The 12,290-nt window shown below is 39.3% G+C and overlaps 1 protein-coding gene across 1 annotated transcript in view; it reads left to right on the top strand.

Annotated features, from left to right (window-relative positions):
* The window catches only part of map3k5 (mitogen-activated protein kinase kinase kinase 5), a 65,172-nt gene that overhangs the window by 10,812 nt on the left and 42,070 nt on the right, over window positions 1–12,290 (top strand). The window contains exon 2 of the mRNA XM_053477878.1: window positions 8,566–8,705. Coding sequence (XP_053333853.1) covers window positions 8,566–8,705 — 140 coding nt within the window. The remainder of the gene's footprint in view (window positions 1–8,565; window positions 8,706–12,290) is intronic.

Below are 12,290 nucleotides of genomic sequence, written 5' to 3'. Positions count from 1 at the left end.
TGGAGGGAGCGAGACAGCGTCTTCCTGGTGTGATAAGACAGGAAATGAAAGTGATGTCGCTTGATGCCAGTGGCAGCTTTTTTTTATGTTCTGCAAATTAAAACCCAACAGTTGAAACTACAGAGTCCCTAAAGGGACATGACTGAAAAAGCAAAAACATAAATGTGAATGAATTCTTGTAACCAATCAGGACTCCTTCACTTTACATGAACCTTTTTCTTTTTAGAGAAGAAAAACTTTTTTTGCACGACTTTTTTTAAATCATTAGATCGTTACTGCTTATACTGTACCAAGGGACTCTTGCAGCATACTTTCACTCACTACGGGCAATCTCTGAACGCCGATTAGCATAAACTGCATGTCTTTGGACTGTGGGAGGAAACCAGAGTACCCATAGGAAACCCACCAAGCATGGGAAACTTTTAAACTCCATGCACAGACCCCGAGGCGGGAATCGAACCCTCAACCCTGGAAGTGTGAGACCACAGTGCTAAACACTAAGCCACCTCGCTGCATTGTTCTCTTTTGAATTTTTTCAATAATCATCACCACAATTATTATCTATATTCTTTCGGCTTCTTCCATCAAGGGGTCAGCAGATCAGACCATCCGATCTGCGCACCCTTCCTGATGCAACCGGTACTGCATCTTGTGCATTGAATGAGAATTGAACCCGGGCCTTCTTCCTGCCAGACGAGAAACCCACCACCGAGCCACCAATGCCCTTAATTATTATCTATAAATTACTAAATTATACAGACTGACACTGTCTTACTAATTAACAAATGTTGTGTCTAGGTGTCCAACCAATCAGAGACAGGACGGAATTCTTTTAAACAACCATTACATCACACATGAACTGGCTAACAATCTTCGATCAATCTTTTATGGTTTTATTATATCAATAGCCATCATTATTATCTATAAATCATTTAAGTGTTCATCTCTGTGGTTTAGACTGACACTGAGATCTAATAATTAACAAAAGGTGTGCAATATTGGGATAAAAACACAACAAGTTGAGTTCCAGCTTTGTGCTTTAGGTTTCTAGCCGATCACGGACGAGATAGACTTCTTGTAACCAATCATATCGCAAAAGACAGAATTTGCAAAAAATTTTTGCTATTCCTTTGGATTATTTTGTAATTCACTGTAAAATGAAACAAAAAGCATTTGTACAGTGATGACTCTGCTGACGTGGATCTGGATATACGTTGTTTCTTTTATTTATAAGTTTTAATAATCAGCTCTCTTACAGAATTTGAACTTTTGAGATCTGTCTAGAACTTTTAAATGAAACTCTCAAAGATCCGGAGATAAATATACAAATAAATATATAAACCCGGTTGTAAAGACGTTATACTGTCTCTCGCTTGTCAGTCAGAACAATGCTAGTCAATTCCCGGTGTCTGTGAACTCCTGTATGAGGAAGAGGACAGTTAGTGTTGTGTTTTTTTTGCTGAGTGTGATATCACTGGAATATCACTGCGGTATGCTTACATTTCATGTGCCAGAACTGTGAGCGAAAGCATAACGGCAATAAACACAAGCTAGAAAGAACAAGCCGTTCTGGTTTATTTAGTGAAATCCTCCTCAGGGACGGATTGTGCACTCTTCAGTCTCCCTTTTTGTTTTTTTTCTTCTTCTTAACTGTCAAGGTTGACTATTGTTCACCAGGCATCTGGTGTTCGTTTTAAAGTTCATATTTCTGAATTGTACCTCAGAGACTATCAGGAAAATTCCCTCAATTGTTCTCGACTTTAGAGAGAGTGACTCAGACGTATGAATTTAGTATCAGACTGAGTTAATTCTGTTAAGCTTGTCAGACAGGTTTCAGAGGGGGGAAAAAAGCTGGAAGAAACCAAACTGGGTCAAGCAAACGGCAGGACAAGTGAGCGTTTCACATACAAGCAGGCGACGACTTGGGGTCTAGGAAGGATCTATTTGATCAGGAATATTTAATCTTCTTCTTTGTCTTTCGGCTGTTCCCTTTCAGGGGTCGCCACAGCGAATCATCTGCCTCCATCTAACCCTATCCTCTGCATCCTCTTCTCTCACACCAACTAACTTTATGTCCTCTCTCACTGCATCCATAAATCTCCTCTTTGGTCTTCCTCTAGACCTCCTGCCTGGCAGTTCCAACCTCAGCATCCTTCTACCGATATAAGGAATATCAGGAATATTTAATCCAGTTCAAAATATTTTGGAGGCGGTACGGTGGCTTAGTGGTTAGCACTGTCGCCTCGCACCTCCAGGGTCCGGGATTCGCTTCCCACCTCGGGGTCTTTGCATGTTCCCCCGGTGCTTGGTGGGTTTCCTTCAGGTACTATGGTCTAAAGACATGCAGATTAGGCTAATTGGTGTTCCCAAATTGCCTATAGTGTGTGAATGAGTGTGTGTGCCCTGTGATGGGGTGTACACCGCCTCGTGCCCCTAGGATGGGCTCCAGGAACCCGCGACCCCGTGTACAGGACAAAGCGCTAAAGATGACGATGAAAATACCATGTTGTCACATCACATGTCATTTTTTTCGTTGAACATTTTTTAAAACATTTTGTTTATCATAAAATACAAATTTCACCTTAATTTTGGTCCAAACCGAGGCTCTGTGGGAGTTTAGGTTCACCTTCCCCTAATCCTCTTTAGCTGTAAATCCATAGCACAAGCCATCAGCTAACCTGACTGACCGGTGACAAATAAACAGACCGTATCCTCTTCACATAGACTGGAGATTAAATTTGCTTCTGTTGCTCTAGGCATTTTGGATAAAGGTCAAAAAATGAGGAACAGTATGAGGAATATGTTGTGTTTTTCTTTCTTCAAGCCTTTTTCTTTTTCTTCTTTTAAATCCATGTTAAGCGTAAAAAGCAATAAAGGGTCGCACGGCAGGTAATTAAGTGGTACCTAAGCTTGCTTTACATCACAATACCACCGCACCCTCATCAGGCTTAGTGTGTGGGAAACACTTTAGAGAGATCAGCCTAGTTAGTTAGCAGGATAACTAAAGCTAATTATGGGTTAGCTTCAAAAGCGTTAAGGAGGTGTCATGTTAGCAAAACAGTAACAATTTGAACTGGAAGGAATCAGTGAGTATTTATAAACCCAGTGCAACAAATAGAGCCGTCATGTTTAATACAGCAGCGGTTCTGTGTTCATGCTACACAGATATTGTTGCATCCTTTTGAATTACTAGAATTGATTCACTAATTTCTAGCCTGACATCATTAGAAAGAAATTCTTCATATTAGCTGGATCGCTAATAGAAATACCGGCAAAAAATAATCAGTTTGGTTATGAATCACGATTCTTTTGTGCAGTGATTCACGTATGGCCACACCGACTCCAAATCGATTTATTAAAACCTATTTTTACCTTTATAATAGAGACGAACCAGCCAATTGGCCAGTGAACAGAACTGGCCGGTTTTCAGTTTGACTGGTCATGACTGGTGACCGAGCAATCGGCCTCAGATATAAACGATTCTGTACCGAGCGCAACAGAAAATTATTATTATGGTGGTACATTATAAAAATAACACGTTAAAAGCCTCCAAAAGCGTTGTGTTAATGATCATGGTGTTGAGTTTTGAGACTTTGGAAGTGTTGATAATATTACAGCGTGGCGCGGTGGCTTAATGGTTAGCACTGTCGTCTTACACCTTCAGGTCTTGGGTTCGATTCTCGTGTCGGGTCTTTGCGCATGGAGCGTGCATGTTCTCCCTGTGCTTGGTGGGTTTCCTCCCACAATCCAAAGACATGCAGATGGGCTTTTCTCACACCAGACATTTATAGTCCATTCGTACGTTCATGCACATTTTCACTCACCCTGGACATTCCTGGACATTTATGCTTCATTTCATTTTGCACACCTTTGCACATTTTCCATATTTTGCATATTTGTAAATCCATTGTTGTGTATATTTTGTAAAACTAGGTTTTTAAAAAATATATTTTTTATATCCCATATTTTATATTTTGTTCTTTTTCTTTGCAGCTTTTCTACATTTTAGAAAGAAGGTTTCTATATTTTATTCTTTATTCCATTCCCTAATTTATTTCTTTTGATAATTTGGATTTTAAGATTACGAGAGGTCGTATAAGCATTTCACTGCATATTGTTCTGTGTATGACTGTGTATGTGACAAATAAAAATTTGAATTTCAATCTGATTCTGCTAATTGCCGTTGTAGTGTGTGAATGTTGACCGGAGGTCCTAACATGGTCGTACAAAGTGGGAATAAATACAGTGATCACCATTGGCCTTCAATGTCCCTAATTGGAATACAAAGGTTTCTGGATGGATGGATGAATGGATGATAGTTAGCTTGTAAGTTAATTATTAAACTCTGTATTTGAAGTACTGTTAAAATGCTGCACTTGGTTTTTAAGTGAGAAAAGTAATGTTATAAGTAACGGGGTACTTTTAATAACTCATAAAACTTTTTTTTAAGGCTTAAAATTGTAACAAAAACAAAGGAAAATGTAATATCGAATCAGGATATTTTTAAAATGATGGTACTTATAAAACGGCACTTTTAATCCAATCAGATATCGTGATAGTATTGTATCAGGGGGTGACTGGTGAGTCCCATCTTTAATAGTTCATATTAAAATTTGTAAAAATATATGCAAGTTAGTAAAATACATTCATCATTTTAAATTGCGCAACCTACTATGACATTTTTATTACCCTAAAGTTGTTTATTGTCAAATAACATGTCCTGAAGTGCTTCATTCTCTGCTATTGTATAAGTTTGCTTATAATTAATATAATTTTTTTTTTTAAGAATGATGCATTATAGGTAAAACATGATACCAGTTCTTATCACTCATGTTATAGCAGCTGAGGTTCGAAGTTCCACTGAATCACCCTGCTTTCCCCTGCCTTTTCTATCCCCCTCACACACATCCACACACCTCTGTGCAGAAATTCCACACATTCCTCAGCGAGGTTGATTTTGACCAGAGCCCATGCCTGCTAGAAAAGGCCTGACTCAAATGGAATGCATGTCTCCGGAGTTTCCGACAGTCGTCGGCATCTGAGATAAACATATCTAGCACTTAGCTAGTCATGCATAATTTTACACCGTGTATTTGTAAAGGCATGGGGTTTTTATCTCAAGATTATTTGAAAGAGTGAATTCACAAGCTCGTATCATAGCTACGAACAACGCCTCGAGCTCGAGCTAAGTACTGCAGCTCTTCACTATGAAACAAAAACAGCAAATAAGTTTCTATTGAAATAATTCGATTGGGTTTAATGATTCTGGTGCTAGTTTGTTTCAGAATTTCCAAAATTCTGTTACGAATGCAGTGAGATAACCAGCATATATGTGTTTGATCTGCATCACTGTGTTTTTAAGTAAAGATGGCTAATTCTAGCTGCAATCTCATCAGAAGGGAAACTGTCTATGTGAAAAGTTTAAACAGAAAGTCATCTTTGATCTAAGTTTTTTTTTTGGCTGCCATTGAAGATCAAGTTTGAGAAGATCAGGGTGTTTTTTTTTCATCATCCTCTAGACATTTGAGTGTTACTATGACATTTAAAATAAACTTTTATAAGCTTTGAGGTTCGACCCTTTGTTGCAGCAGTGGTGTACACCTGATCCCCTGAGAGAGAAAAAAAAAGATAAATGCACGCATGCATGCTCGGTCACTGCCCGGCCGCTGCTTTGATCATTATTTAATGGCTGCGTCAGGAATGCGTCACGGAGTAGCAGACAGAGGGAGAGAGAGCAGGATTTGTGGGCTGAAACTGCCCTGACTACCTCTATTACCATACCTGAGTGAGCTTTTGTGTTCTTTTGTTTAGCTTTGTGTGTGTAAACAGGTGGGAGGGCAAGTGTGTACGCCAAGTTTCGATAATGGCTTTTCTCCCCCCTGTCATTGTAGGATTTCAATCCCGGAGATCAGTTTATTTGGTACGGTCGTGTCTGGCACAGTATGATCGTTGTATGACTGCACAGTTCTTCCTTGGTAATACTTCACTTTAATTCAGTACTGTACATAATTAGGAAATACAGTGTCTTGCATAAGAATTCAACTTATTTTTACCGTTTCCACATTTTATCGTGTTGCAACCTGGAACTGAAAGTGGATTAGGTTTGGATTGCCACTCATGAACTTACACAAAACAGTTTGTAATACAACATATGCAAAAGTTGCGAAGCTATCTACAAAAAAAAGTTGTGATGGCATAAGTACTCATTCTGTCGCTGTAAAACCTCCGACGCAGGTCTGTAATTATCTGTCACATACATTAATTAGAAGTATGGAGTAATGTGATGCCATCTCAACCTTAGATAACACAAGAGTTTGTTAAAGGACTTTAATTTGTTAAAGCAAACCATCATGAAGCTCAATGATCCATAAAAACAAAGTTCTGGAAAAAAAAAGATCAGGGATTTAAAAACTTCAAAATTCTTAGTGTGGAAAGATTCTGAGGATTTAAAATGGAAAAAGTGAATGTCGTACCATGTCCGAGTCAAGAGTCCAGACCTGAATCCCAAGTACCCGGAACAAATCTGGAATTAAAAGTGGCCGAAAATCACTTCTAAGCAGTTTGCAGAGCAGGTAGGATTTCACCAGTAATGTTCAGTAAAGTTCAGTATTAATGACAGAGTTCAAGCTGCAGCCAAAGTGATTCTATCAAATATAGGCTGAAGTTTTTGGGCTGTTTGTTTTTTTAGAGCCCTTTAACATCTTTATTATGGGGGGAAAAAACAATTTTCTTTGCATTATCGATTTCCTGGGTCAATAATAGCACCAATGAATGTTTATTGTTTTTACCAGGCCGCAGTATAGACCTCATCCAAATGGTTGAGAGGTCGCTTAATGGTAAACGTGTCAATACTTGTGCTCTACCAAAATGTTGAGCAGAGCATTAATGGGTTGAGGATCCAAATTATTATTATTATTTTTGTATGTACACACACACAAAAAGGTCAAATTTAGGGATATAATTATGAATGCAGCAAATAAATACTATGCTACAATTAAATCTGTCAATGAAGGTTACTCACAAGCAAGACAAGTATGTGTGTGTGTGTGTGTGTGTGTGTGTGTTTTGTGGGACAGTGGTTTGAAAACAAAGCGGTTTCTCTGTCTCAGCCGGTCAAGCGGTATTGGTGGCAGTTTGTTGTTCAACGTTTGAGCAAAACCATTAAACCATAATGACTGAGTTACATGCTTGGATTGTGATTTGTTTAATGTTTTAGGTGAAGAGCGTTTGCCGAATGAATAAACGAAACATGAGGCGGAATTGCCTGTTTTTTTGCTGAGTCATTGCCTGTAATTTCATCGCATTTCATTATCTGCTATACCCTGCCATTTCAATTTACCTACATAATTAACTTTCTGAAAATGAGTGAGATGTTGTGTTCAGTACACGTGTTTACATGGACCTATTGTGAAAGCAACAGGGCTAATTGACAAAGAAAAACAAGTCTTGGCTAATGTGGAAGCTAGTTAGGTGAGCTAAGGGTTTGTGTATCAGCTAGCACCATTAGCTTGATGTTAGTCATTAAAAAATATTTTTAAACCAATTCTTTACCCTTAAATCACTTGTATTTACGAGGGTTTATCTTGCTAACCTGCACTGTAGCTAGCTTTCCTTTCTAAATTGTCCTTGCTAGCTAACCTTGACTAGCGCCATACACACTCATGAAATTAGGATCTTAAGTCGTTTTGGTTCATGGAAATGTGAGTACACAAGTTAAATATTTAGCAGAATGACTAATTGTCAGATGTGTGTCCTGCACAACGCGCGTGTGTGTGTGTGTGGGTGGGTGGGGGGGGGGGGGGGTGTTCTGTGTGCTGTTCACCCATTGAATCGTTTCCTTGAACCGTTTGTTTTACCAGCAAAAGAACAGAAGTTCTGATGCACACACAAACACACACCAGAAGAAATGACTTCCTGTCAATATTTACATGCAGTCACTGACAACCTTTGCTAGGGACAGGCCCTATGGAAATCAGCTCCACAGCGCACACACACACACACACACACACACACACACACACACCTACATACACACTTTACACTCTTATCAAACATAGCTGCTTTGTTGAAGTACACTTAAGCCCTTTTTTTCATATTAATGTTGTATCAAGTGCGCTAACACCTATTTGCGATCCACCCAATTCCTTTGTTTTATTAAAACCATGAATCACTAATCCTCTGTTGTCCAACCTTTGCGCACCAGTAGATAATTTAACCTTTATTTATACTATGCTCTATAGACTTGTACCCGAGAACTTCTGCTGTATTCAAGTATTATAGTATAAACTGGAAAGTCTGGGATAAGAACTGGACGGTCTGCTTGAATACAGCAGAAGTTCTCGAGTACAAACCTTTAAAATTATCCACTGGTGCACTATTTACAGTATACACTATTTTATACGAAGTACATTCGCATGTTTTTTCCACTTTGTCTCCTCTGGCTTGCTCATTACGGATCTAAAGCTACATCCTGATTTCTGTAAAGCATAACCTCATTATTTCAGTTTGACCCTGTAATTCTTACCTGCAGGTTTCATATAATAAGTTTACGACGTTGCCTTACAGATATCGCCGTGGTGGAAATGACGGACGCCTTCCGGCAGCCGTCTCTCTTTTATCACCTGGGAGTGAGGGAGAGTTTCAGCATGGCCAACAACATCATCCTGTACTGTGACTCCAATTCAGACTCGCTGCAGAACCTCCAGGTACTTCATTCCCAATGTCTTCAAATTACAGAATCATGTCAACTTTGCAACTGGATCTCACAAAATATCCATTATTACTGTATCTCCAAAGTCGAGGACTATACACGTATGAAAAGGCTCAACAGATCTTATATAACGTTGAATATTTTGCTAATACACAAGAAAGAAATTTTACATTAATTGTTTATGCACAAAATGCATTTTTAAAATGATTTTATTTATTAAGGGAAATGAGCTATTTAAACCTACATGGCCTATTATGAAAATGTAATTGCCCCCCTTGCTAAATAGTAAATGCACTGTGATTTTTAGAAAGCTGAGTTAAATTTCACCTCCCAGACCCAGGCCCGATTACAGCCAGACCTGTGTAATGTCGCCTTGCATCCCTAGTGTTTGGGTTCGATTCCCGTCTCTGTGAGCATGGAGTTTGCATGCTCAGATAAGGCTAATTGGCATTCCCGAATTGCCTGTAGTGTGTGAGTGTATGTGTGTGTGCCCTGCGATGAATTGGCACTCTCTCCAGGGTGTACCCCGCCACATGTCCTAAGCCTCCTGGGGTAAGCTCCAGGCCCCTCGCATCCCTGAATACAGGATAAAGCAGCAGTGCTTTAGGACAGGTGCTGAGGCTGTGTCCATGAGTCCCTCTAGCTTGCCACAAGGAACGCATGCTGGGCAGAATGTCATAGACGGACTGCATGAGCAACTCAATGTGGGTTCAGCCGTACTGCCATATCCCCAGGATCTGACTTGCATGCAGCTCCATGACCCTGGCTCTCATCACCACCTTCTGGACCAGGTCCCACTTGTTTTTGCCTGTGGATTAGTTGTAATGGGTTGCTTGAATGCTGTCCAAATCTGTTTGGCCACAGTTCCCACCAGTGCTCTGTAATGCAGCCAAAAGTCCGCTTGGTCCACTGCCTCCTGTGGCTTTTCTCTAGTCTTCAACCAAACACCTGCCAGGAAGAGGTTCAGGTACCTGGACTCTGGTCATTGGGAAGCCATAAACCCCTTGCTAAGGCTGGTAGCATTCTCTCTTACCATAGAGGGCTATGCTACACAGGCTTTTGGCAGTCCCAACCATCTATTCCCCGCATACAGCCGAAGAAAGAACCGTCGAAACTAAGAATAACGGAGGTGACATGATCCTGAGTCAAATGCAATGCTGGTACAGCCAGGCTTTGAATAGCTAAAATTTCTTGCTGCACCTTTAATCAATTAAATCAGTGATATTAACATGTGTAGGTGCTTTGGCAACGGTGTACTTTAAAGCCGAGGGAACTGAATTGATCCCGAAAGATATTGCCAAATTCGACCATGCGGTTTTGAGGTTTTCATGATTAACCAACGTATATATGTGAATACAGAGAGCATTCAGATTCATACAACATATGTTTTTTTTTTTACACTGCGCTTGTGTGCACAGTAGCTGTTTGTGTTATAAGAGGCTGCAGCGTTTTGTTCTCATGTCCTATAAAAAACTCAAGAGCTTTAAGTGTTGCTTTGGCGCATTAACACCCAGAAATGACTTATTTCTCTTTTCACACCTTTGATTGTGGTTCAGAAAAGATCCGACCAGCTCGAGCAGGTCCTGTCTGCCGCCTAATTTAAAGGAGAAATAGATTGTGAAGGGCTCTGGGGCATTAGAGTGCATGTAATTCAGGCACCGATTTAACATCCAAGTGCAGATCAGGGACAGCGCTCCATCTCTTATGTACATACACACGAGCGAAACACACAGCGGTTCAGATCGCAGCTCAGATGAGATATTATGGAGTCGCACAGAAGATCATGATAATTTTTACATTTAGGTTTCAGATCAGATTTTACATTTTCATTTGTCACTTTAATGCTGAAGATGGAACGCAATCAATAGCATGAGCTTTAACATTAATCCTCAGCTAAAGGCTATTGATTTCATTCTGTCTATCTTATATGTCACTAAATATAAGAGACAAAATGCAATCAATACCTTTAGCCAAGGGGTTAAAGTAACGATTGAATTTATATATATATATATATATATATATATATATATTTTTTTTTTTTATTAACTAATTAAATTTATTTATTTTTTGTTCAAAGGTACATAATTATAAAAGACGTCGTTTTTTAGCTAATGAGACATTGATGTCTGTTTCACAAAATAATAGAATATTTATGACATTAAACATGCGGCCTGGTGGGAAAACTATGGACTGTTTGAAAAAGACCTGGACAAACCCTCCTTGATATCACCCAGAGGTTTTCTGAAGAGCGGTTTTGAAGCTCAACTGCGCGGGCGCTAATCGTTGACTCGACATCATGGCAGGAGAAGACTCCGCCTGAACTCGGGTTAATCCATAAATCCACAAATTGGTGGACCGAATGGAGCCTGGGTTTTAGTTATAACCCGCCTACTTACCTCACTTACCACAAGCTAGCTAGTTTAGCTATAGCTTAGCTAAAATGCTAAGGTGGCTAATATTAATTTATACCCTAGTCATACTTTGTATTCGATGTAACCTCATCCAAATTCTGTATGTCATCCCGTGGCAACTAGTACATTTCTTGGGGTAAGTTAAACTAGAACGAGTAAAGTTAGCTGGTTAGCTAAAGTGATGCGTATCAGACAGCTAGCAGTTTGACACCTATATATAATTTTAGCTGATGAGTTCAATAAAACATTCACTCCAAACACTCGTCATAAATGGAAAATCTAGCTCCATCTAGCTATGGAGACTAAAAACGGTTTTGTTCTAGGCTGTAAACATCTCTTTATGTTATAAGGTTGGAGATTTTAACATGCGGTCTATAGGGATCGACTCACTTTTGGTCATTTAAAGAACTGCACGTTTTGGTCATTCTGCATTGGCATCGTTTTTTTTTTTTTTGCCAGGCTTGCCAGTCATCTTGGACAACCATAATCATGTCTTTTACATGGCATGTTGTTAAAAGATAAGTCTTTTAGCTGTTCTCATCAAGAGGTCACTACAGCAGACCTGATCCGCACAACAACTCGGCACAGGTTTTACGCCAGATGCCCTTCCTGACGTAGCTCTCTTGGCACTGCGTCCAGTGTGAATTGGGTGGGAGGTGAACCCGGGTCTTCTGCATAATTAGGCACAAAAAAAAATTAAAGAGTTAAACACAAGACTTTTTTTTTTTTGAGACATTTCTTTTATTACTTGTTGGCTACATAAGCATTCTAATCCTTGCGGAAAATTAAAGACGACTTTTGTCAAAAAAACTAAAAGGAAAATTATTTCTTTTTAAAGCTTTTGTTTCAAAAGCTATACTCAGGTAATGGTGCCCAAAAGTATTGAGACAAAAGTGAAATTCACTGTTTTAATGACATTCTCAAGTTTGTTTTAATGACATTCTCAAGTTTAAAAAAATAATATCAATGACAATGTTATGCAATGAAATTGTTATACAACAATCAGTATTAAGTATGAAGTCCTTCATTCTTCAAAACCAGCACGGATGAGACAAAAAGACATCTGCAGTACTCTGGTGTCTCACAGAGAAGTTCACAGTTCACTTAAGAATTCCTGAGGTTTAGACAATTTTGTCCAGAGGTGGACACAAGTCCTGTCACATATTCGT

Source organism: Clarias gariepinus, chromosome 2, assembly GCF_024256425.1.
Source record: "Clarias gariepinus isolate MV-2021 ecotype Netherlands chromosome 2, CGAR_prim_01v2, whole genome shotgun sequence".
NCBI classification, from domain to species: Eukaryota; Metazoa; Chordata; class Actinopteri; order Siluriformes; family Clariidae; genus Clarias; species Clarias gariepinus.
The sequence above is the reverse complement of the archived record's forward strand: the minus strand, read 5'-3'. Positions and strand labels throughout refer to the sequence as shown.